Source organism: Crinia signifera, chromosome 8, assembly GCF_055691185.1.
Source record: "Crinia signifera chromosome 8, ASM5569118v1, whole genome shotgun sequence".
In the NCBI taxonomy this organism is placed as follows: domain Eukaryota; kingdom Metazoa; phylum Chordata; class Amphibia; order Anura; family Myobatrachidae; genus Crinia; species Crinia signifera.
In genome coordinates, this window is record NC_139224.1 from 93943985 (window position 1) to 93971940 (window position 27956).

Sequence of the window (27956 nt, forward strand, 5' to 3'; positions counted from 1 at the left end):
CTGGTTCTTGAAATACGGGGGACCCCTAGTCATTTTGTCCCCCGTATTTTGGGAACCAGGACCGGCCCTTGAGCCTGGTGCTGGTTTTATAAAATGCACGGAACCCCAACTTGTTTGTTCCTGTGATTTTATGAAACCAGGACCGGCTCTTTCAGCCCGGGGCTGGTTATGCTCTGGAGGGGGGACCCCACGCCGTTTTTTTTTTTTACTTTAACTTTTAGCCTTTTTTTTGGACAGAACCATGCACAGATCACACAGATTTGTGCATGGTTCTGTAAAAATCGCCAGCAAGAAGCTGGTCTATTTTTTTTGCGTTTTTTGGTAAGGTCCCATATGCGACTTTAGAACTCGCATCCTATTACATATGCGAGTTCTATAGTTTCCTATGGGAAAACATCTGGATGCGATTTTCAGTGTGACTGAAAATCGCATCTTTAAAATGTGCGATTTCGCGGTAAAAAGTGCGCTTTTTACCGCGATTTTTAACCTATTAAATGTGCGATTTTCGGAAAATGTGCGATTTCGGCCGTTTTTGACCAAAAATCGCACATGTCTAAAAAATCGCACCCTATTACATTTCGCCCCTTATGTCAAATCGCATACTAAATCGTATCCTATCTAGTATCCTATCTATCCTATCTAGTGGCGCCGTGAAACTACACAAGTACCTTTACTTCAGCCAGTGAAACAACCCCGTCGACTTAATGATATTATGTAATCATTTAGGAGGCTTAGCCCAGCACAGAGTGCGGTGAAGCCCTGCTGTGGCTCTGTATGTATAGTCAGGTCCTACTGTGGGGATGCGGTTATCAGGTAGACAAATTAAAAAAGTCAACATACCTTAAGTCAGGGGTAGCCAACTCCAGTCCTCGACAGCTACCAACAGTTAACATTTTCCAGGTCTCCTCACAGAATCACAAGTGAAGTATTTAGCTCCACCTGTGGATCATTTATAATGTCATGATATAAATCAGTGAGTAATAATTGCACCTGTGTACCTGCGAGGGGAGCTGGAAAACGCGAACTGTTGGTGGGACTGGAGTTGGCTACCCCTGACTTAGGTCAACGTGGTCAAATGATCGACACAAGCAATAGGTTGACATGAAAATGGCTGACAAGAGTGTTCCCCATCAAAAAAGGTGTTTTTTCATACTTTACTATCCAAGTATACAGTGCGCCGAGTGCAGCAAGTCACCGTGCCCGAAGCCTGGCGAGCAATTACTTACACTGCAAAACCAGGTTGAATTTTCAGTGTAAATGATTAACGATTGAAATAAAAAAAGGGAAAATTCTCCCGAATTCTCCCACTTTCTGATTCCCACACCCTATTACATTTGACCCCACATCTTTGTGAACAAGTATTCAGTATAATACAATCTTGGTTTTATATCCCAGTTGAAGCACTTCAATTGCATTTACATCTGTGGGATCAATTTAATTAAATATGAAGGTTCAGAGTTGCCCATGCCAAAGAAATGTAAATTCCCGCAATGGAATTTTGCCTGAATTTGCTCATAAGGGCTCGCAGACCAATGTACAAGTCTCTGGCTGTCCAGGCTGGGATGGAGGGAGACGCATTTGATGAAAAGATGCAATCTGAGGCCATCATCATCATCACATTAGAACTTTAGTGCACACAAGTATAGGACTTCCAATAAGATTTCACCCTAGCACTTTGGCAGCTACTACAGTACTTGTCCCTTCCAGCTACTGACCCTATTCATAGACCATTGCAAGTGCACATTTTCAAAAAGACACAAATTAAAAAATGAGCCACCAATTGTGTGCGTCCAACTCATAATGAGGCAGATTTCAAAGGAACATTTAGTTGTTTCAGGTGCTAGTCAGACCAATGCTCCTGACTAAATAGCTTTATTCAGTGTGATTGGTCTGACAGTAATTGGGGCTTTCATATTCACTACTACAGGCAGGCTCTGTATGTACAGAAGCTGCAGAACCCTGCCAATGATCACAATAAATAAAGAAATGTGCCTTTAATCCACACTAGTGGATAGTGACTATGGAAATAACTATGAACTAATAAACCAATTATTGTCATACTTAATTATTATGGTTTCATTCAAAGTCTCAATTTCCTAGTTAAATGGAGCATGGTTTATAATAAATGTCCTGTATTTGGATATGGGTGCGATTTTTAGACATGTGCGATTTTTGGTCAAAAAACGGCCGAAATCGCACATTTTCCGAAAATCGCACATTTAATAGGTTAAAAATCGCGGTAAAAAATCGCACTTTTTACCGCGAAATCGCACTTTTAGAAGTGCGATTTTTAGTCACATTTCAATTTGCATCCAGATGTTTTCCCATTATAAAGTATACAACTCGCAAATGTAATAGGGTGCGATTTTTGGTAAATGTTACCAAAAATCGCAAAAAAAATAGACCAGGTTCTGACAGGCGAATTTGACAGAACCATGCACAGATCATTGAGATCTGTGCATGGTTCTGTTAATAAAAATGTGTAAAAGTGTTTTTATAAAAAAAAAACGGCGTGGGGTCCCCCCTCCTAAGCATAACCAGCCCCGGGCTCATTGAGCCGGACCTGGTTCCAAAAATACGGGGGGACAAAAAGCATAGGGGTCCCCCGTATTTCTGAAACCAGCCCCGGACTCTTGGACCGGTCCTGGTTCCAAAAATACGGGGGACAAAAAATCTGGGGGTCCCCCGTATTTTGAAACCAGCACCGGGCTCCAACAGCCCGCGGTGTCATGCCACAGCCGGGGGACACTTTTTATACAAGGTCCCCCGGCCGAAACATGACTGAGCTATGCGTCTCCATGGAGACGCATACTGTAGCTCAGCCAATCGCGCTCTCAGCCTCTGTAGCACTCGGACAGCGCTACAGAAGCTGTTAGAAGCAACGGAGAAAGCCGGTTCTCCCCGCTGCCTGTCAGTTCGGGGGGAGCCGGCTGTAAAGCAGCCAGACCAGCGCTGGATCCAGGAATGGTAAGTAACGCTGGTGTAAAAGTGAGGTGTGTGTGTGTAATAAACTTTTACTTCTCTGTGTGTGTGTTTTTTATAAACATTCTTTTTACAGGTGGACTACAAGTCCCAGCGGGCCCATTAATGCCCCGCATGCTGGGACTTGTGGTTCTCCAAGTCCCAGCATGCGGGGGAGGTCTGCTGGCACTTGTAGTTCGCCGGTAAAAAGCAATGTAATGATATGTATGATGGATTTAACCCTATCAGGCCGGCGTCCACTGGCCACGGACGCCGGTGACAGCCCCGGGCTTCAGCCCTGGACGGGTGAAGCCTGGGGGGGGGACCCCTTTATTGGGGGGGTCCCCACTCCTCCAGGTACCCCGTCCAAGGCTGACCAGCCACGGTGCTCATGTTTCGGCCGGGGGACCTTGTATAAAAAGTGTCCCCCGGCTGTGGCATGACACCGCGGGCTGTTGGAGCCCGGTGCTGGTTTCAAAATACGGGGGACCCCCAGATTTTTTGTCCCCCGTATTTTTGGAACCAGGACCGGTCCAAGAGTCCGGGGCTGGTTTCAGAAATACGGGGGACCCCTATGCTTTTTGTCCCCCCGTATTTTTGGAACCAGGTCCGGCTCAATGAGCTCGGGGCTGGTTATGCTTAGGAGGGGGGACCCCACGCCGTTTTTTTTAAACTTTTTTTTTTTTGCACAAAATCGCATTAATGAAAATGCGCACATTTTCATGACTGAAAATGCGCACATTTTCATGACTAAAAATCGCGGCAAATCGCATTTTTTGCCGCTAATTCGCATCTCATTACATATGCGAATTCGCGGCAAAAAACGCGATTTTTAAAGGTGCGATTTCTGGCGAGTTTGGAACTCGTCCAAAAATCGCACCCTATTACATTTCGCCCCTGGGGTGAGATTTAATAGATTTAATAGGATGACAGACTCAGAAAGTGAGAGATTTGGTAAGAAATCTCCAGTTTTTTTAAAGCAGCAATCATTTACACCATAAAACCAGTTTGATTTGTCAGTGTAAATGATTGCCGCTTTAAAAAAAACTGGAGATTTCTTACCAAATCTCTCACTTTCTAAATCTCTCATCCTATTAAATCTCACCCCATGTGTTCAGACAGTAACCAGAAACACCAGGATAGTAAAGACAAACTTACTTGAGATGCCATTTCTCGAGACTGACATGGAAATATGAGGGAAAAAAACAAATACAAAAACTTATTTAACATTACATAAGACAAAAACAAAGACACAAAACATTTCATACAGTGTGTATATAAGACAAACACATGCACAGCAGACTCATTGCTATACAGCACAAGGGGTTTACAGCAATAAGTACTATACAGCACAAGGGGTTTCGTGCATCACTGCATGGCAGGTGCGCAGTACTGTGTAACATACTGTATGCTCCACTGGTGCAGACATGTTTCTTGTAGGAACTACAACATGCACAGTGTGTCTACTATACTATGTCTGGCTATGGGCAGGATGTCAGTGTGTAAATATCTACTGTCTACTATATCTGGCTATGGGCGTGGATTAACATCCTCCGCATCTTACCGCCTTCCCCTCTGCTGGCGACCGCTATGATACTAATTGCATATGCTCTAACGTATGTGATTAGTATCACCAACGGCAGCACTTGCGATAAGAGCTGCCTTTTGCGAAGCAGCCGGTGGGGGGTGATCAGGTCCCAGGTGACTTTCCCCCCTCTCCCTTCCCAGTTGCTGCTGCTGCAGGGCTCTCCTCCCTGCACCAGCAAGGGGAAGTACAGGGCTAGGGAGTAGAAGGTCACAGGTCCGGCAGCACAGCAGGAGACTTCCCAGACACAAGTGAGGGGCAGTGGCGGGGGTCATTGCGGGGCGGCTGAGGTCCGTGTAGGGTTGTGGGGGATGCAGTAGAAAGCCCATAGGCTTCTATGGGGTATCACCAGCTTTTGCTGGTGATACCCCTCACAGCGGTAGCCCAGCGTGCGGGTTTTCCTGTATACCAAAATGTGGTAAAAACCCAGATAACAAGATTTTTATCGCATTTTTGTTGATAGTGCATCCCGCATTATGTATGCTGCTATTGTCATTCAACCTCCCTATATATGTGCCTAAACTGAATGCAAATCCAGATACATAGATTACATACAGTAGTTGGTGAGGGTGAAAAAACCTAGTCCATCTAGTTTAACCTATAAGATCTCCTGAGGTGTAAATGGCCCGGATAATGTTCAAATGCCCCAGATGAGGTTATTGCCTATCTATAATAAACCACACTTATAATGGCCTGAAATTGTTATCCTACTAACTGCTGAGTACACATATTTATAGAGCATGTTAATAAAGTGCTTTACATTTCCATTTAAAGCAAAATAATACAAAAAAGATTTAATAGTGAATGTTAGTAAAAGCATGGGTAAATTCTGTTGGTAAGTCTTGAGCCGATTTCAAAATATTCTAGAGTTGGTCCTCTCGAACAGTGCGGAAAAGAAAGTCCCATAGACTTGGAGCCACAATACAGAAGACTTGACCCCAGATGAATCAGGGAGATTCTATGTATTGTTAAAAGTTCTTCATCTACAGATTGCAGTAACTAAGTGGGTCATTTAGGAATTAGAGGCTGCTTCATATTCCTTGGGCCCCGATTATGTATGGCTTTGAATTTGATTAAGCCAATCTTAAAAATGGTTTCCTATATTTCTCAGATTTTGTGCCCACAGTGCTGCATGTTGTGTGATCTGATACACAAGTCACAATGAAAGCAGATATGGATTACTAGACTTTTTCTTGTGATGTGCAGGTAAATGATCATATCCGATTGGTGATAAGTTAAATCCCTCACCCAAAATGAATGTAATGCTGTATCAGTGGTATAGCTACAGAATCATACAGCACATTTAGAACATTATAATAACTTATTGATAAGGTTAATGAAATACAAGAGACTAACATAAAATGGAAGATAGTATTTTCTGATCTGATGTTTACAGAGGGTGAAATTTAACCCCTTGAGTGGTGGGTTTTGCTGGGGCAAGACAAACCTACCAGGGCAGGTTTGTCCTGCCCCAGCAAAACCCACCACAAATCATTAGGAGCCCCCCCCCCCCTCACCTTCACTCCGGCATTAGTACGCCGGAGCTCCCCTGCCACCGCTGTCCCAGCCGCCTGTCAGTCAACACACAGGCGGCAGGCTCGGGGATGTTTTGCGGTGGCTCGGCAGGACTCGGGCGTCTGAGTGCCTCCTGAGCTGCCCCAAACATCCCCGAGCCTGCCGCCTACATCATTGCTGCAAAATGAATGGCGGCAGGCGGCTAGAGGCTGGGGGAGCGGCAGGGGTTACAAGAGCTCTGTCGTATGATTGCCAGAGCACAGGTGGTTGGGGGGGCTGGGGGATGCTCCAGTGGTGCACACCTTGACACCACTGGTGCGCACCTATTTCATATTTGTGGTATACTCGGAAATTTTCCGGGACAGGCCGCTGCAGCAGCGCAGCTGAGCCCGGAAAAATTCCGGGCATACCACTTAAGGGGTTAATATGATGAGAGATTCAAAAAGTGAGAGATTGGTAAGAAATCTTCAGTTTTTTTAAAAAGTGGCAATCATTTACACTGCAAAATTTAACTGGTTTTGCAGTGTAAATGATTGCTGCTTTAAAAAAAAAAACTGGATATTTCTTACCAAATCTCTCATCCTATTAAAATTTCACCCATTGTTACTAATAAAAAGTTTTGAAAATATTTTACAATTGTCATCATTAATGGTTTGGGCATGTGGTCAAACTGATCATAAGCAAGATGGAAACAGAAGTGCAGACATTATGATCTGTAATGTAAGTGAATCTTTTTTTGTGCATGTATTAGAGTTTAATACAATCTCATTTCATACCAACCTCAGATGTGGTAAGTTTCTGGCACTCAGTCCTGTAGATCCCAATTGGAATATCACCTGTTGATGAACAAAGCTTTTGATACAGTCTTCCATACGTCCTGACCCACAGATCATCATCTGTAATTTTCATCTGTAAATTAAAAAATTGGGATTTGTAATCTCTGGTACTATATGTTACATGGAACACACATTTATACCCACCAACACATATACACTTTGTTATGGATGAACTTCAACAACCCTTTTTATATTTGCAAGGAAAACATACTGAAGTACAGTAGTTGAAATATATGCCTTACACCAGGGCTGGGCAACACCGGCCCTCCAGATGTTAGTGATCTACACATCCCAGGATGCTTTGCATTAGTTTTGCTATGTGGCCATGCTGAAACTGATGCAAGGCATGCTGGGATGTGTAGTTCATCAACATCTGTAGGGCCGGTGTTGCCCAGCCCTGCCTTACACAATGGTTCCCAAGCATTATTAAAACATGGAACCCTTGTTTTTACTTTTGCAACATCCTTAGGTCAAAACATTCTTATTGATTAGTTTAGAAACAAATATTAAATTAAGTAAATTGTGTTTATATGTCATCCTTAAGTTTAATTATGTGGTGAGGGATAAGATTTGATTCTGTCCACATATATTATGACATAGCCATAAGCACTGGTTTGCCTGTTACATTTACCATAAATAATTTTACTTTGTCCTGGACCACCATCCCTAAGGCACGCCCTGTTAGTGTCCTGAGGCCAGGGCCGGTGCCACCACTAGGCAGCTTTAGGCATTTGCCTGGGGTGCCCGCCACTGGAGGGCAGCACTTGGGATCTGGTCCTCCCCTGGATCAAGGTGAGTGACTCAACTCTCCCCCCCCCCCTCGCCTCTGGAGTGACTTGCCGTATCACCCGCCAGCCCCTTTCTCCCAGAGGAGCGATGCGGCGCCGGCCGCATCACACGCTAGCCCCTTCCCTCCCTTGGGGCAATGCGGCGGTGGCCGTATAACACGCGGGAGAGCACCATGGCGCCCCCGCGCGTGCCTGTGGGGCGCTCTAGTGCCTTGCCCTGTCCCTGCCTGAAGCACCTCAGGGTGTCATGGCATACAGTTTAGGAACCACTGCCTCACACCTACAATAGTAGCAACCATTAAATTCAAGTACAATAAAGCAATATATATTAGAATATCTGCAGCAAGAAAAATAATAAAAAATGTTTAGGACAAATGTAGGTAGACAATCAGGTAGATAGCATTGTGGGTAAACCTAAAATAGTAAGCTCACCAATAATACCTGACAAGTAAAGATGCTCTGGCAGCTCTAGGGTAACTGGGCAAGATACAAAAACACCTCTTTCAAAGAGAAAATAGCTATTAAAGAGATTATGTTATGTGCAATTTCTTCTTTCTTTGAATCTCATGTAGATATCGCATCATGGTAAATATAAATCTCCTACTTAGCATCGGGGCATAAAATCAGGGACTCTAGTGAGTGCAATTGAATTGCCCAACTGCCCCTAAAGATTTGCAGATCTAAAGATTTTGTCCCATGTACAGAATGTACAGGAATATTCGGGGGAAATTACTTCACAGAAAGAGTAGTAGATAAGTGGAATAGCCTCCCATCAGAGGTAGTAGAGGCAAATACAGTAGAGCAATTTATACATGCTTGGGATAGGCATATCAATATCCTTACAAAGAAATAAGGATCAAATATGGTTTGAGATAACATGTTTAAAAAAGGGACAGACTAGATGGGCCAAGTGGTTTTATCTGCCAACAAAGTCTATAGTATGTTTCTATGATAAATGTCATATGCATACAAAAATTGGTACACAATTGTTACTGATGAAAAATAAAAATAACCTATTTATTTTCATTCTATATGAGCAAACATTTGTAAATTATCCTTAGAAAAAGAAATGAGTGAAATCAATATTATAATTCCATAATTATTTGGTACTTATATGTTAGTTGGGCGCCCAGTAAGCTATTTGCTTAGTTTTCCGTGTCCGCTCGCCACGCTTCGGGCTCGGTGGCTTGCTGCACTCGCCACACTATATAAAATCAACTCCATGCCGACATGGATAGTGGGGGTATGAATGTACTAACTATAGTGGGGGCCCAACTAACATATAAGTACCATATTTTTATTCCTTTCTATCATCAGATCCAGAGGCAAAGCAGGAAAAGATGATGTGGGGAGGACTTACTGATTTAATTTGTGGTGTCGCGTGCCTGATTTTCTAAGAGGGGTAGATGATGTGTCTATTGCCATAGCCATACCTACAGTTATAGCAGTGCTCATCGTTGCTGCCATATGCCGCTTGTGCGCTCGTAGTGCGGAATAGCTATTCCACGTCATCACCGCTTAATGGAATTCTATTAGCCGCGGGAGCGAAATAGATGCATGGGAGCTGCGCAAGTTGCCACGAATGTTGCACATGGTGATTGGCATGGCAATGATGAGCGCTGCTACATCTGTAACATACAGCAGTTTAGTGCTTCTGGAACAATTACTTCTTCTCTCAGGATTTTTTACTCTCTCCCATAATTTACTATACATTCTTGAATAGAAACCAACTACGAATAATTGACGGAAATTTGAACTGGGTGGTTTACTAATTAGTAACACTAAAAACTCAATAGAGAGAAATTTTTTTATCTTACAATTTAAACCTGTGTTATCTATATTGCTTAATAAAAACTGTATATACAGGGAACACGATTTCTGAAACAAGCTTTCTACTCTTCATTTTATTCCAGTGAAATTGTAAGATACAGTAGTCTGAGTGGATTCGGAGCTCACAAAGCAAACCTGGTGTTTCTTTCTTTCCAGTCTACAGAAGATAATCCTGTAATAGCCTTTTAGTCATATAATTTTGAACTCACAGAACAAAGAAAGCCAGATCCCGGCGTGGTGTCCAGTCCTAGCAGTAGTCTTGTAATCGAGATCATATAATCTTTCACAAATGACTATGAAAGAAGAGCAAATGTTAGCGCGTGGGCAGCAAATGTGCAATGAGAAAACTGAAGTGAACTTTGTCTCATAAAACTTGGTGGTCTATTTAGCAGCACCCAACAAATGTATAATATGGCTGCATGGTATTTGTAATGGGTGGTTAATAATCAACCTTTCTTATATGTAACACTGTAGTAAGTGTATCGTCTACAGTAATTATCTGATTTACAGTTCCCCAAAATAACCCGGAAATTCACCCAAAATGGATGCTATGTATGTGTCAGTCAGGTTTGTGTATGCATAAACCTCAACAGCTTTTCACATTGTAATACAAAGTAAATATTTCTGGATTGTAAATGTATTCTGTATTAATAATATTAATAATAATAATAATAATAATAATAATAATACAGGTATAGTCTCTCGTATCCGGAGATCTCTTATACAAAATATTCCAAAAACCGTGTTATTGTAGAATATTTCAGATTTTTTTTCCCTGCCCTTTTTTCATACTTACCAAGTCCCCCGATGTCCACGGCGGCCTTCAGGACTTCTTCATCGTCTTCAGCGGTCCCAGGAGTGCATTGCGCGGGTGCACGCCGGTAACATCACCATCACAGTGCACCCCTGGGACCGCTGAAGAAGGTCCTGAAGGCTGCAGTGGACGGTGTGGGACCAGGTAAGTATATAAAAAAATCTAAAAACAGCAAAAATCGTGCTGATATTTGGTGTAAAAAATAGATGATAAACTATTGTCTTATACCGTGGAACTATGAGTCCCAGCAAGCCTCCCCCGCATGCTGGGACTTGGAGAACCACAAGTCCCAGCATGTAGGGCATTAAAGGGTCCGCTGGCACTTGTAGTTCCACAATAAAAGAAATAGTTAAATATACACACACTGACACCCATTAAAAATAAAACTTTAATACATCCAAACCCATACATACTGATACTTACCTATCTTGAGCCCGTAGGTAGGTCCCAGGGTCCGGTTTCGGTGCCTTGGTTCTGGGGTTGGTCCAGGGCTCCTGGGCTGAAGAGTCCAGAGTCCTGGATCCGAAGAAATCCATGGGGGACCTGTGGAAGGAAATTCTACTCACCCAGGTCCTCTGGCGAAGATCCCCTCATCTTCTCCGTCTCGTCTCCGCCGTAGTCAGCCGCCGTTACCCATCGGACTTTGAGAGGTGCAGAGATGTTTCATCGGAGACGGAGAAGAAGGAGAAGATGAGGGGATCTCCGCCAGAGGACCTGGGTGAGTAGGATTTCCTTCCACAGGTCCCCCAGGGATTTCTTCGGATCCAGGACCCCGGACTCTTCAGCCCTGGAGCCCCGGACCAGCCCCGGAACCAAGGCACCGGAACCGGACCCTGGGACCTACCGATGGGCTCAAGATAGGTAAGTATCAGCATGTATGGGCTTTGGATGTATTAAAGTTTTATTTTTAATGGGTGTCAGTGTGTGTTTATTTAACTATTTCTTTTACTGTGGAACTACAAGTGCCAGCGGGCCCTTTAATGCCCCACATGCTGGGACTTGTGGTTCTCAAGTCCCAGCATGTGGGGGAGGCTTGCTGGGACTCATAGTTCCACGGTATAAGACAATAGTTTATCATCTATTTTTTACACCAAATATCAGCTCCATGCCCACCGCCCAGGGGCATCGAGGACAGCCCCGGGCTTCAGCATGGGCAGGTAAGTTCTGGAGGGGGGGACCCCTTCTTTTTGGGGGTCCCCACCCCCCCCGGACCCCTGCCCATGCTGACCGGTCAGGGGGATGAATGCTTTGGCCGGGGGACTTGTATAAAAAGTCTCCCCCCGGCTGTGGCATTACCCTGCTGGCTGGTTGGGCCCAGTGCTGGTTCTTGAAATACGGGGGCCCCCTACTCTAATTTTCCCCTGTATTTTGGGAACCAGGACCGGCCTATGAGCCTGGTGCTGGTTTTATAAAATCCAGGGGAACCCTATTTTTTTTTTGCCCCATGATTTTATGAAACCAGGACCGGCTGGTTATGCTCAGGAGGGGGGACCTCACGCCGTTTTTTTAGGGGTTTTTTTTACTCTATTTTTACACCAGAAACATGCACAGATCGCAATGATCTGTGCATATCTCTGACCAATTCGCACATCAGACCCTGGTCTGAAAAAAGTTTGATTTATATAGACCAAAGTGCAATTTCCATTTGCGCATTCCATTAAATTTGTATACTTTTCTGTGCGAAAACATCTGGATGCGAATTAAGTGCGATTTATCGGCAAAAAAAACCCGAAAAAAAGGCCGTTGCGCACCCTATTAAATGTGCGATTTGGCCAAAAAAAATGCAAAAAAATTCAAAATCGCCGTTTTAATGCGAAAATATCGCAAAAATACACAAATCGACTCCTATTAAATGTCACCCATTGTGTTACAAAAATGCCTGACCACAGATGCAAATGATTATTTCATATAAAATATAAATAGCCTTTTACATTATTTTTTTTTACAACATCTTTCGTTTAGTGTAAACATCAGTATACTCTGTGTCTGCATATTTTTAGAGTGATTCAATACTTAGCACTTATATTAAAAATACAACATACCAATGGTTTCATGGGGGAATTCAATCCAGGATCACGGCTGTTGATCCCTCCTGACAGCCACGATCCTGGCCCATTTGCGGATTGATCATCAGGTGAACGACAGGCAGGATTCAATCTCCTGCCTGGCGATCATCACGATCATCACAAAAGGGGCGTGGCTGGAAATTGGGCGTGGATTGTCGATCTGTGGCCGGGATCGCAACAATCCTCGGCCTTTATCGGGCTAAAGACAGCATTGAATAGGGAGCTGCCGCTATTTCCTCCATGGGGAATTGCGGTGGCACATTGAATACCCCCCTTCCTGTTAATAGTTTTCATGAAGAAATGTTGCATGAACTATGGGGTTATTCAGATTAATTCACCCAATGTTGGGCATATGCGCATGCAGGCGCATTTCTGTACATGTGCATACACAGGGTGCGTGCGGCCACGGCGAACAGCCTGCCCATGCCCCCACACCCGAGACTGCGGGCGGGGGGCATGGGGTGGTGGCGGATAGTCATGCCCATGGGAATGCCCAGTGTCCCCATGCAAACGCAAGGCATTCCCATGGAATTCACCCTGTCCGTCCACTTCCTGGAAAATGTGCATGCATATCTAGGGTGACCTTAGAGTCACTTTAGATATGCATGCACTCACCACTTGTTTTTTAAAGCGCAATCGTCTAAATTGCAAAACCAGTTTAATTTTGCAGTGTAAATGATTGCCGCTTTAAAAAATCTGGAGATTTTTTTCCAATTCTCTCACTTTCTGATTCTCTCCCCCTTTTACATTTCACCCTATACAGTATGCAGACTTCTATACCAGCAGTAATCTTTGAATAAATGTGTGATGGAACTGTTTTACTCAGCCAGAAGACATTCCTGTAAAAAGCATTTTAAATCCAAACAATTTTACTTAACTATAAAACTGTATTGCAATAACCTTTAATTTCTTGTTCAGTTTAGAGTGTTTAGTTTCCATTTAAAAAACATTTAGCATGATTGACATTTTAAAATACATTTTCTCTGTGAATTATCTGTAGTGTTTTCAATTATTATATTTTACCTGGTATAACAGTGTGTCTAACATGCTGATGCTGAAAACCCTTCCAGCAGCAAAAGGAAGGCGAAACATGAATGCCAGATTAGATCCCCGTTCTCGCTCTTTCTGAAAAAAATATATATATATATATATATTTGTATGGGGAGGAAAAACAATTTGACATAGAGAAAGGTACAGTTTTCTGCTGCTCAGCCAGGGGAGACATGTAGTATGGCTGAGCCATGCCATTACATACCAAAACCTATTTCAGCAAGTCAGTAGAAGATATTGTCATGTTTATGGTTTGTTTATATGGGTGTGGATCTTTGGGTTGAACCATACCTCCCAACATGACCCTCTCCAGGAGGGACACAATGCTCTATTTCTGGACTTCACTCTTAATTAATGATTACCATCACCTGTGTTGAAGCAGCTTTCTTAGCAATCATCCGGTTTAAAACAGGTGATGGCAATCATAAATTAAGAGGGAGTCCAGAAACAGAGCATTGTGTCCCTCCTGGAGAGGGTCATGTTGGGAGGTATGGGGTTGACCAGTAAAAGATTGACTTTTAAAAGGGCGACCCCATTGAACATGAGGTAGGTTGACACAGGCAAACGGTTGACTGGAATGGTTGATACAAAAAAGGGTTGACACACTTTTAAATGTAATTTTACATGTTTAAGCCAAATTAGGGGAAGTGTGTGCCCTCGCGAGTTCACCTTACTCATCACACTTTGCTCACCTCACTTTAAGTCCTTTGCACCGTTATTGCAGTACTCTACAGAAGTTACTATTCCCTATTGTAGTACATGTGGTTGGTAAAAGATGAAAAAGTATAACAAACTGAAAAAATATGTGTGTCGACCATTGTAATTTGGCCATTTGAACCTGTCAACTTTTGAACCTGTTAACCTTAAGCACCGTCAACTTGTTAAATGTTTACCTACTGACCATGTCAACATTTTGCACCCTTTAACCTAAAGAATGTCAACCTTTTAACCTTATCACCATTGTGTTCATTGTACTGGTGATCTGAGGTGCAAATGCAGGAGGGTTTTTTAGTTGCCAAGAAACTCCACTCTAGTCTAGTCACATACCTCCCATCATGAGCCTCTCCAGGAGGAACACATTGCTCTGTTTCTGGACTTTCCCCTTAATGGATGATTAATATCACCTGTGGTAAAACACCTTTCTAATCAATGAACCTGTTTGAAACAGGTGATGGTAATCAGATATTAAGAGGGAAGTCCAGGAGCAGAGCATTCTGTCCCTCCTGGAGAGGGTCATTTTGGGAGGTATGTAGTCAGCACCTTGAATGAATATTACAATAATAACAGTAATGCAATAAATAACACTATTTTACTAGCACTAAGGCATCAACACACAGTAAATGGGACAGAACAAAGCTGTTGTGCCTGTTCAGGGGCAGCAGCTACTCCTACCAAGTTTGCTGTGTGTGTGGATCTGAGTGTTCAATAAGTGCAGCAACCAGATAAACCTACTAGAGGTGACAGGCATAGTTAATGAGGTGAGAGAGCAAGTGCTGTGCAAGCTCAGTTCTGCCTTTTCCCTTGATAGATAGATAGATAGATAGATAGATAGATAGATAGATAGATAGATAGATAGATACACAGTAAAATAAATGTTTAATTTAAAATGTAATATGGAAAACTGTTGTATATTGTATTTTATATTCATTCTTCCATGATACAATGATATAGCCAATGGTCTAGATTTAGATAACATATATACACTATTAACTATTAATAATAGTATATGTATTTTATATTGTAACAGCATCAGGGAAATAGCCTTAGGTACCATCTCCAGGGTTAGCTGGTAGTGAGCATTAGTTGAAAAATCACACAAGGCTGTTAGATTGGTGTAAATGGACGCAACCAATTGTATTATGCAGCAAAACAGAAATAAACATTAAAGGTAACCTTGTTATACACTGTAAAATTTCAATAAAAATCATTGAATTAAAAAAATAAATAATTAATTGATGGCTTTCCACTAAATACATACATGATAATATTAACTCACTAAAAAAATGAAAAAAATTAAATAAAAAATAAAACAATAATAATCATAGAGAAGTGTGCAAGTCAAGTTGCCCAGACAAACTGAGATGTGTGCTCGATGTTTTTTGCACTAGATCGCATCACATCTAGTTAAAATCGTATGCAATACATTAAAACAACGTGCCATTTGAACTAGATGCAATGTGATCTAGTACAAAAAGTACTGCATGCACATACTTTTTTTTGCAAGCCAAAAGAAAAAATGCTGCAGTGTGAACTGCATGCGATGCACCACAGATTACTGGTTTCAACAGCAGATTCCTCTCTCAGGGCCAGATGAATCAAGTTTCAAAAGTGATACAATAGAGAGTGATAAAGAGCCAGCCAATCAGCTCCTACCTGTCCTGTTACAGGCTGTGTTTGAAAAATGACAGGTAGGAGCTGGCTGTTTTTCACTCTCCACTTTTTAACTTTTGAAGCTTGATACATCTGGCCCTCACAGAGGCCAAAAACATGGGAGTTCTATTTCACATAGGATGTTGTTATGGGGAAAATGTACTTCTTATTTATTTAGCACCTTCTAGAAGATAATAATAATAATAATTTTATTTATATAGCGCTCTTTCTCCAATAGGACTCAAGGCGCTTAACAGATAGAATGAATGTAATGCAGTACAGAAAAGCTTTTCATAAACAATACTTAAGGGTCTGAAGGAAACGCTTGAGTAAATAGGAAGGTCTTGAGTCAGTTTTTGAAGCATTCTAGAGTGGGGGTCTCTCGAACTGTGCGGGGAAGTGAGTTCCATAAAGTCGGAGCTGAATGGCTAAAAGCTCGACCCCCAGATGAATTACGGGAGATCCTAGGTACTGCTAAAAGTCCTTCATCTACAGACCGCAGTAATGGGGTGGGACAGTATGGAATCAGAAGCTGCTTCAGGTACCTTGGGCCTTGGTCATGAACTTTGAAACTAAGTAGATTGATCTTGAAAATTTTTCGCCATTTTATTGGCAGCCAGTGAAGGGAGTAGAGAATGGGAGTAATGTGGCTAGAGCAGGGCTGTTTAGTTAACAGCCTCGCAGCTGTGTTTTGTACCAGCTATAATCGGTGCAGTTCTTTTGCTGGTAGACCAAGGTAAAGGGCATTGCAGTAATCCAAACGAGATGATACAAATGCATGTATGACTTTTGGCAGGTCTTCAGATGGGATTAAGTGTTTGATTCTGGCTATGTTCCTCAGATGAAAGAATGAGGATTTGATTGTGGCTGATATCTGATGTTTAAGTAACAAGAAAAAAAGGTATGATTGGAGAATGCGCAAATATAACCACAGTGCTGCTACACCACAGATACACAGAGTAGAATTACACCTCGTAACTACTCCAAAAGGTAGACATATAATAGAAAAGAGAAGTGAATCTGGAAAGTAGCGCTCAGTGATTACTAGGTTCAAGATAGGGTAATTAGCCTTAGAATACAAATGAATGATACAAAACCAAATACTCCGTAATCACACTGAAATGGTTTTCAGATGATAAACCAAAAGCTCCGTTTTCACAATGGAGTGGTTATTATGATGAATTTTCAACACGATCTCCCCTAATACACATACAGGGGAGACATAATAGAACAAGGCATAGTGCAGACCGTAAAGGTAAAAAGGTTTTTAATCTAAAAGTTGCACTTACAAAGTGTAGAAGATAAAATGGCACAAAACAATGGTTCCCAGGCAATACAGCAAGCAGGATGGTAGCGGGTCCTTCTCTGTTCTGGGTCCCTTGGTCCGGTACCAAGGGGGGCTCAGTCCAGGGTCCTCTGTAACTGCTGCGCTGAAGTCCGGTCACCAATGTCCAAAATGTCTCTAGCACACGCTTAACGCGTTTCGGAACGCAAGTTCCTTCTTCAGAAGCGTATAGTCCTTGTTCAGCAGAGGGGCATATATATACCCCTCTTCCCTAAAAACATGATACACAACATGTGCCGCTAATCGGCGTACAGCATCCGTCTTCCGTGTGGATCCAACATGGCGGTGCGTTCCACTAAGCGGAAATGCGTCACCCCATGCGTGCCATTCACCGGAAGTTATTGTTGCCGGTAATGAAAGCGCTCCCTGCGTGTCAACAGGGCAGCGTTTTGCGTTCCACTTGATATAATCGCCGGGATGGGTGGTTTGTCACAAGGAAGTCGGATACTGCTTACAGATAATACAATAAAAAGCACTCTGTAAGAAAAGAAAAAATATGAAAGTATTAATACAACATAAAATGCGATAATATGCCTGCACCACATATATAAGAAATCAGACACCAAGGTGAAAAAAGGAGTCAGCCTAAAAAAGGTTTCAATTCAAATTCGCCGTTTAATCCTTTCGGCACTAATGTCCCCAATTTATGTATACAACGCATCTCTGTTTTTGATAGGCGATTGGACATATCATTAGTGCGATGTTTTGGCATTATTTGTTCAATGGCGCAGAAATTGATGATTTGACATTCTTTGGCGTCATGCACAACCCTAAAGTGTTCGGATACAGTGTGTGTTTGAAGTTTTTTCCTGATATTATATATATGTTCAGCAGTTCTTGCCTTCAATTGTCTGCTAGTTTTTCCTATATATGCTAGGTTACAACTGCATTTGAGTAAGTACACAACGTTTCTAGTATGGCATGTTAAAAACTGTTTAATGGAGATTTTTATACCATTCACTGAAAGATGTTCAATTTTTCTTTCTTTACTTTTTACAGTCCTACATGCCAAACAGGAGCCACAGCGATGGAACCCAATGGTCCTTATTGCTTGGCGTGGTTTTTCCTGAATAAAACTGTGCACCAAATGATCTTTTAAAGAGGGTGCTTTTTTATAGATAAACTGTGGTTTCACTGGTAAATCACAACCTATAATCGGATCATTTTTTAAAAGGTGCCAGTTATTTCTGAAGACGCGCTCTACATCTTTATGAATGGAACTGTATTGACTTACAAATGCCCATTTAAAGCGGTCCTCCTTTGTGGTAGTTTTTTGTCTTACTTCCAATAGGCTGGATCTCTCGGTCTGATTAATTCTCTCTTTAGCAGTATCAAGTATTTTATCAGAATAACCCTTGGCCTGTAGTCTGTTGGAAACTTCTTTTATTTGTATGTCACAGACAGCAGGATCCGTACAATTTCGTTTGATACGGGAGAATTGTCCATAGGGAATGGCATCAAGCCAATTTCTGTGGTGCTGGCTATCAATATATATAAAACTATTAGACTCAGTTTCTTTTCTGAAAGTCTTAGTTTTCAGAATGTCCGACTCTATATATATATTTAAATCTAAAAACGAGACTGAGTCTTGACTACAACAAAAAGTGAGTTTGATATTTCTATCATTCACATTTAGAGTGGAACAAAAAGAATCAAGGGAATCTTTATTTCCCGACCAAATAAAGCAAATGTCATCTATAAAACGGCTCCAGGACACCAGGCCTGTCCCCAGCACGCCCCCCTGCCACACTACTTGATCTTCCCAGTGGGCCATAAAAAGGTTAGCGTAGCTGGGGGCAAACCTGGTGCCCATAGCCGTGCCCGTGCACTGCAAATAATATGAGCCTTCATGTAAAAAATAATTGTTGGTTAAAATAAAAGAAATACTGGTTAGTAAAAAAGATTTTTGAAGTTCTGACAAAGAGCTCTTGTTCAAAAAATATGTGACAGCTTCTAATCCTTTTTCTGTGTCGATTATTGTGTACAACGTACTGACATCTGCCGTACACAACCATTGTCCAGGTTCCCATTGAATGCTGGCGAGTTTGTTCAGGACATCACCAGTATCTCTAGTGTAGGCTCTAGTTGCCAACACAAGAGGCTGCAGGTATGAATCAACAAGTGCTGACAAATTACATGTTAGGCTATTACAGCCCGAAATTATCGGGCGTCCGGGCGGGTTCAGGGGGTCTTTGTGGACCTTGGGTAGGACATACATACAAGGGATAGTAGGTTCTGCAATGTTAAGGAAATCAAATTCCTGTTTGGATATCACTTTGTCCTCCAAGGCTTTGGTAGTTAATTCTAGAAGGGATTTTTTAATTCTAGTGGTGGGGTCACCTCTTAGTTTTTTATATGTTTCTCCCGATGATAATTGATTAGAAATTTTTAATAAGTATTTTTCTTTTTGCATTAAAACTACCCCCCCCCCTTTATCCGCGGGTTTCACAATAATGGTTTTGTCATTTTTCAAAACCTCCAAAGCCTCAAATTCCTTTTTAGTGAGGTTCAGTTTTTTATTTCCATTTTTAGATTTTGTTTTTTTTGTAATTTTATCTAATTCCCTTGTATGTATGTCCTACCCAAGGTCCACAAAGACCCCCTGAACCCGCCCGGACGCCCGATAATTTCGGGCTGTAATAGCCTAACATGTAATTTGTCAGCACTTGTTGATTCATACCTGCAGCCTCTTGTGTTGGCAACTAGAGCCTACACTAGAGATACTGGTGATGTCCTGAACAAACTCGCCAGCATTCAATGGGAACCTGGACAATGGTTGTGTACGGCAGATGTCAGTACGTTGTACACAATAATCGACACAGAAAAAGGATTAGAAGCTGTCACATATTTTTTGAACAAGAGCTCTTTGTCAGAACTTCAAAAATCTTTTTTACTAACCAGTATTTCTTTTATTTTAACCAACAATTATTTTTTACATGAAGGCTCATTTTATTTGCAGTGCACGGGCACGGCTATGGGCACCAGGTTTGCCCCCAGCTACGCTAACCTTTTTATGACCCACTGGGAAGATCAAGTAGTGTGGCAGGGGGGCGTGCTGGGGACAGGCCTGGTGTCCTCTAGCCATTTTATAGATGACATTTGCTTTATTTGGTCGGGAAATAAAGATTCCCTTGATTCTTTTTGTTCCACTCTAAATGTGAATGATAGAAATATCAAACTCACTTTTTGTTGTAGTCAAGACTCAGTCTCGTTTTTAGATTTAAATATATATATAGAGTCGGACATTCTGAAAACTAAGACTTTCAGAAAAGAAACTGAGTCTAATAGTTTTATATATATTGATAGCCAGCACCACAGAAATTGGCTTGATGCCATTCCCTATGGACAATTCTCCCATATCAAACGAAATTGTACGGATCCTGCTGTCTGTGACATACAAATAAAAGAAGTTTCCAACAGACTACAGGCCAAGGGTTATTCTGATAAAATACTTGATACTGCTAAAGAGAGAATTAATCAGACCGAGAGATCCAGCCTATTGGAAGTAAGACAAAAAACTACCACAAAGGAGGACCGCTTTAAATGGGCATTTGTAAGTCAATACAGTTCCATTCATAAAGATGTAGAGTGCGTCTTCAGAAATAACTGGCACCTTTTAAAAAATGATCCGATTATAGGTTGTGATTTACCAGTGAAACCACAGTTTATCTATAAAAAAGCACCCTCTTTAAAAGATCATTTGGTGCACAGTTTTATTCAGGAAAAACCACGCCAAGCAATAAGGACCATTGGGTTCCATCGCTGTGGCTCCTGTTTGGCATGTAGGACTGTAAAAAGTAAAGAAAGAAAAATTGAACATCTTTCAGTGAATGGTATAAAAATCTCCATTAAACAGTTTTTAACATGCCATACTAGAAACGTTGTGTACTTACTCAAATGCAGTTGTAACCTAGCATATATAGGAAAAACTAGCAGACAATTGAAGGCAAGAACTGCTGAACATATATATAATATCAGGAAAAAACTTCAAACACACACTGTATCCGAACACTTTAGGGTTGTGCATGACGCCAAAGAATGTCAAATCATCAATTTCTGCGCCATTGAACAAATAATGCCAAAACATCGCACTAATGATATGTCCAATCGCCTATCAAAAACAGAGATGCGTTGGATACATAAATTGGGGACATTAGTGCCGAAAGGATTAAACGGCGAATTTGAATTGAAACCTTTTTTAGGCTGACTCCTTTTTTCACCTTGGTGTCTGATTTCTTATATATGTGGTGCAGGCATATTATCGCATTTTATGTTGTATTAATACTTTCATATTTTTTCTTTTCTTACAGAGTGCTTTTTATTGTATTATCTGTAAGCAGTATCCGACTTCCTTGTGACAAACCACCCATCCCGGCGATTATATCAAGTGGAACGCAAAACGCTGCCCTGTTGACACGCAGGGAGCGCTTTCATTACCGGCAACAATAACTTCCGGTGAATGGCACGCATGGGGTGACGCATTTCCGCTTAGTGGAACGCACCGCCATGTTGGATCCACACGGAAGACGGATGCTGTACGCCGATTAGCGGCACATGTTGTGTATCATGTTTTTAGGGAAGAGGGGTATATATATGCCCCTCTGCTGAACAAGGACTATACGCTTCTGAAGAAGGAACTTGCGTTCCGAAACGCGTTAAGCGTGTGCTAGAGACATTTTGGACATTGGTGACCGGACTTCAGCGCAGCAGTTACAGAGGACCCTGGACTGAGCCCCCCTTGGTACCGGACCAAGGGACCCAGAACAGAGAAGGACCCGCTACCATCCTGCTTGCTGTATTGCCTGGGAACCATTGTTTTGTGCCATTTTATCTTCTACACTTTGTAAGTGCAACTTTTAGATTAAAAACCTTTTTACCTTTACGGTCTGCACTATGCCTTGTTCTATTATGTCTCCCCTGTATGTGTATTAGGGGAGATCGTGTTGAAAATTCATCATAATAACCACTCCATTGTGAAAACGGAGCTTTTGGTTTATCATCTGAAAACCATTTCAGTGTGATTACGGAGTATTTGGTTTTGTATCATTCATTTGTATTCTAAGGCTAATGACCCTATCTTGAACCTAGTAATCACTGAGCGCTACTTTCCAGATTCACTTCTCTTTTCTATTATATATCTGATGTTTAAGTGTCAATCCACCATCTAGTACCACGCCAAGATTCTGCACATGATCAGAGTTTTGTAATTCTGTACCCCCAAGTGGCAGTCCAGTTGGGTGGCTGTGCTGCAGTCTTGTCCTTTGATGTTGAGGTCCAATCATAAGGACTTCTGTTTTATCAGGATTCAGTCTCAGCCAACTGGCACTCATCCATTCCTGGAGCTCAGCTAGACAGCCATTTTGGGTCGCTATTGGGTTTTCAGTGCCTGGAGCAAAGGACAAGTACAGCTGTGTGTCATCTGCAAAGCAGTGGTAGACAAGGCTATGGCGCCTAATTATTTCACCCAGTGGCAGCATGTACACTGCAAAAAGCATGGGGGATAATATAGAACCTTGTGGGACACCGCATGGAAATGGCATGGATGAAGATGAGTATACTCCAGATGAAACTCTCTGTGACCTGCCAGCGAGAAATTATTTAAACCAGCTTAATACTGTGCCATCCAGTCCACAGAAATTTTTTAGGCGCTCAATCAGAAGCCCATGGTCCACAGTATCAAATGCTGCAGAGAGATCCAGAAGGATTAAGATTGAACAGTCACCTCTGTCTCTTGCCATCAGAAGATCGTTTAGCACATATACCAGGGCTGTTTCAGTGCTATGTCTTCTCCTGAATCCTGATTGGAATGGATCACACATATCATGAGATATCAGGCGGGTTTCTAGTTGATTTGCAACCACATTTTCAATGACTTTTCCTAGAAAAGGAAGGTTTGATACCGGTCTGTAGTTGGTCATGCAGTCTGGATCTATATTAGGTTTTTTAAGAAGAGGTCTAACAATTGCTTCCTTTAGAGGTTGAGAAAAAATTCCTGTCTTCAAAGAGCACTGAACAATTTTTGCAAACACAGGGCCAATTATATCCATGCACCCTATTAGGAGCTTGGTTGGGGCAGGGTCCAGATCACAGGTAGTGGGACGCAAAATCTGGACAATTTCAGCAATGTCCTTTACATCCATTGGGTCAAAGCGGGTCCATGAGGATAGGTGGCTTACATTGTCAGGCTTGGTAGTTTGGCACTCATCTGACGGAACTGTGGAGATTCCAGCCCTGACGGCGGATATTTTATCTGAGAAGAATTTTGCAAACTCATTACATCTTGCCTGGGAGAGTGTTTCAACAGGCTGCAGGCATGCTAGCTTGCAAAGCATTTCCACTGTGCTGAAAAGTTGAGCAGGCCTATTGTTTGCTGCCATGATCTCAGTTGACAGGAACTCTGACTTCTTACGGGTTATTGTTGATTGATATTCCTCAATATGCTTTGTTAGTTTTATCTTGTCCTCCAAAAGGTTAGTCTTCCTCCATTGTCTTTCAATTCGACGCCCCCTTTTCTTGAGCTCATTAAGACTGCTGTCAAACCAGGGAGCTTGACGATGTGGTTTGAGACGTTGTACACGCACTGGGGCTATAATATCAATTGCAGCCGTTATATCCCTATTATAGTTATGGACTAGGGAGCAGGGATCTTCACAAGCTGCCAGTAATGCAGAGAGATCCAGATTTGCTGCAAGAGCCTGTGGAGTCATACCCCTTCTTGGACGATACCTGGTCGAAGCATGGTCAGCGCAGCGAACCCTTCGAGGGGACATGGATAACTTCACATGTATTCAGCGTCCACTCGGGTTCGCATTAATAGTGGCAGTGGTGTTAACAATGGGGGTGCATATAACATAATAATCATCCATCAGGGTGATTGTACAATGAAATCCTAATTTAGATCGCATCGCAACGCATGCGATCTGGTCGATGTGATCAAAACGATGTACTAAGATTAAAATCGTGGGTGCCGTACTAGGAAACAAGTACCGTAAATTTCTCCCAGAGACTCCATAATCCTCCTCTTTTTCCAAGGCAGTGTGAGAGAAGTGATCAGGCTGACTGCATTTGAACACAACCATACAACTGAAAGCTCAAATTAGCCTTCTGTGAGGCTAAAAGTCCAAAGACTCAAACCGGGCCCCGACCTACATGAATGGGGACACACCCTCTCTCCTCACATCCAATCCTCTCATGAAAGGGGGCATGACATCATGTCCACAAAGCCATGCCTATGATAATGTTTTGGGGACCATGTGACTTTTCCCTGTTTTGTTCCAAATTTTGGGATTGCCCAGCATCCAGGAAGCTGCTAGATACTGTAGCATCCAGTTTCTCCACAGGCTTACTGCTGATCTGTGACACCATCCAAGGGGGTTTCACCCACTAGGATGTCATGAATGCACCCCCATATTGATGTCTCTAATGGAGCTATATATTCTCAGGCATAGAAATCTAGAAATTCTGTACTAATAATGAACAGCTGCAGATTCAACAACACAGTAACTGTACGTAATAAAGTTTTAAAAGCCGTTGATATAAACATATCCTTTTATTTATCACATAATACCACAAGCCATAAAACAGAAGTGTTGTGTAGAGCCAGTTGCTTAAATTCTAAGCTATAAAAGCCTGAAATTAAGAGAAATTCAAGGTGATTCATCTGCTGCTTATTTCCACTAAAAGTGCCTTTTAAACCAAGCAACAGATGGGGAAATAAATGTTAAACTCTCCAGTCCATTAGCCGACCAGCTATTTCATTACACATTTGGATAAATAATTAATTGGACAAATTTAGATCTCCTTCAAACCTGTTTAATTGCTTGTAAATCAAATATGTGGTTGAGCATAATGAAAAAAAAAATGTATACCATCTCTTATTAATATTTGATGAGTTCATTCAGACACAACTGCCTCATAAATAGATTATTTTCTAGCTGAGCTCCCTTGTAAGACCAACAATTGCTTATCAATGTTGTATTTCAAGGGTCACAAGCAATTATTAAAAGAGTTAAATATAGTTGCTCCACTTTAATATTTAAACAGATTTGAATGTACTGTTTGTACCTGTTTTTACCCCAGTGTCTGCATATATGTAGCACATTAAATCAACAATGGTTTTTAAATCTCTTGATTATAAACTCAGAGTAGGAAATGTTTATACTTTTTGTGTATAATCTATCTTGTATGTAGCATGACAAAATATAATCATACTAGTTACAAGCTTGTTAAAATAACGAACGCCAGGGCTGGTTTATAAGGATGCAGTCACTACTTACATCTGTAATGGGCAGGCTATAATGATGATGCAACAGTATTAACCCCTGTAAGCTCACCAGCACCCGCACAGCTCCTGGCCAGTCTGTGGGTACCAGTAGTCACCAGCAGCTGGCATGCCTTGTGGGGGTGTGTGGGAGAGGCAAGCACATAACCCCTCCCATACAGCAGCATGTAGTATGCATAAAGCAGCTGAGTCTGCTATCTGCCTCCTCCTTACCTGTATCACCTGCAGCTCCAACTCCGACCCCTTCTCCTCCCAGTCACCGCACTGCTCATCCCACATGATATCACCTCTTCCTGCCCAATTTATTTACCCTCTCCCCCACTCTGGTAAGTGGCACACGTTTCCCTGTTTTCTATGCTCTGAACTGATCTGGACCATCTGGTGGTTCCTGCATCCATTTCCTTGTTACTCCTGCTACTTCTTGTGGATTTCCAGGATGGTAACCTGATGTTGCAGCATAGTATATTGGGGAGGTGGTGCAGAGAATCCAATATATGGCAGGAGCAGTATATGGAGGAGAAGGTTGTCCAGTATATAGGGTGCACTATATGGAAGAGTATGGGGTGCAGAGTGTATATATGGGCATTATATGATGGGGATGCAAAATATGAAAAATGATAGGGTGAAATGTATATAGGGACAGTATATGATGGGGGAAAGTTTACATGTGTGTGTGTGTGTTTGTCCCTGTGGGAACATGGAGAAGCTTCTCTCCAAATAAATAAGAACCTGGTGGGATGTTAAAGGCCTTGCACACCATGTAAGTGTTCATAGGGTTCCCAGAGGCCTTAGACTTCAAAAACAACCTAAATTTGGCTCAGACAGTCCAGAACTGATCAAGCACTACACAATTGCTCTATCAACCTCATGAGAATTCTATTAGCCGAAAAGAAGATAGTACTAGCATCATTAGAGATAGAGTTTAAGGAATCAGAATCAAACATTAGAGACAAGGAGAACAAGGAGAACTTTGGAATAATTGAAACATTTCTCAACAGAAAATTAGAACATATAGAAGCTGAAGTTAGTCAGAATAAGGAGAAGTTGTTCAACAGGGACAAGCTGGACTACGAAAATTATAAAATAAAAAAATGGAGCAGCTTTAATTACAACACAGGGCAATATACTGTGGTATGGAATGCACTTTTAATTGGAGACAGGTAAGACACACAACAAATAAAAGATCAGAGAATTTGGACTGGGAGATCAGGAGGCATTTACTAGTGTACACAATGAATATGTTCACCACATTGCATAAAAATTATTCAACACATAGTGGAAGGTTTTTTTATCCCTAGGAACCAGCATTCGTATCAAAGACCAGACGATCACACCAATCACAGAACAGTAAAGTATGCGTCACCCCTAAAATGAAGATTCGAAGAAGAAGAGGATGCTGGGGCAGGGGAAGAATAAGCAGAGAAAGAAGGAACCTACTGTAGAAACTGAAACCAAAGGTATCTTCAGGTATACCTCTCGAAATACATAACCAACCGGTTGGTTATGAGACCAGCGTGGAGTTCCCCGGGTAGCATGCTGTTGTCCCGCTAAGGATAAGTGACCCACTGCTTTACTCATTTTTCTTAATATGTTGCCATGTGTTTTAAGATCTGTCTGCAACAGGACTTTTTTCTGAAATATATTTTTGAAATCTTACTTATTGGTGTGCAGATGTCGTTTCTCTGAAAGGGGATTACTATGAATATCTAATTTACTATGGGATCTGGCACCCAGCCAATGAATATGGAAGTGGAGTGCGTTTTTTCTCTGTGCATCTATATATATATATATATATATATATATATATATATATATATATATAATTTTATATATTATCTTTGTTACCCCTCCCTCATTGTTCCAAATAAATGTATTTATATATTTATTCTTTGTTGGTCTCGATATCAATTTATAGCACAAACAACACGAGTCGCCGGTGTCCAAAAAAAGATTGACAACATAAATATATATATGTATATTATAAATATCATATTAATATTATAAACAGCATCTGTAGCAATGTGTAGAAGTGCACTTATTTTTTATTTTTTTTAGAAACCTGACTTTCCATTAAAAAAAAGTGCTCTAAATTCGGTTTATCTATTAATTGTTCCAGAGAATGTAGCACAGTTTAAGGTTTGTTTTAAGGATGGCAAAAGAGCAAAATCATACTAATTCATTTACCTTCTCCAGTTTAGAAAGCGCTAAAGAATAACAGTCCTTCGCTCTAAACTGCATGAATCTCATGTTTGCTGGATGTGTTAATTCTGTAATAATGCTGAGACTTGAAAATAACCTAATAAAAAAGGAAACAGAAAATTAAACTGAATAATAATAATAATAATAATAATAATAATAATAATAACAACAACAATAATATATAACCATTTTCTAAGCTGGGACTTTTGTAATGGGAAATCCACCTTTCGTGAGAGTATAAAAGTTTTTAGATCAGATGGACATGTAGATTGTAAGCTCCACTGGGGAAGGAACTGATGTGAATATTCAAATATTC

At 41.5% G+C, this 27956-nt stretch overlaps 1 protein-coding gene across 12 annotated transcripts in view; it reads right to left on the bottom strand.

The window, feature by feature from the left end:
* The window catches only part of KCNT2 (potassium sodium-activated channel subfamily T member 2), an 852827-nt gene that overhangs the window by 80593 nt on the left and 744278 nt on the right, over positions 1 to 27956 (bottom strand). For 9 of the 12 annotated variants that reach the window (XM_083156806.1, XM_083156798.1, XM_083156801.1 and 6 more), the window contains 5 exons: positions 27626 to 27737; positions 13419 to 13520; positions 9725 to 9808; positions 6842 to 6970; positions 4120 to 4140 (listed from right to left, as the gene is read on the bottom strand). In XM_083156806.1, the coding sequence (XP_083012932.1) occupies positions 4120 to 4140; positions 6842 to 6970; positions 9725 to 9808; positions 13419 to 13520; positions 27626 to 27737 (448 nt within the window). The remainder of the gene's footprint in view (positions 1 to 4119; positions 4141 to 6841; positions 6971 to 9724; positions 9809 to 13418; positions 13521 to 27625; positions 27738 to 27956) is intronic. The other 3 variants (XM_083156802.1, XM_083156799.1, XM_083156797.1) reach the window with 1 other exon arrangement.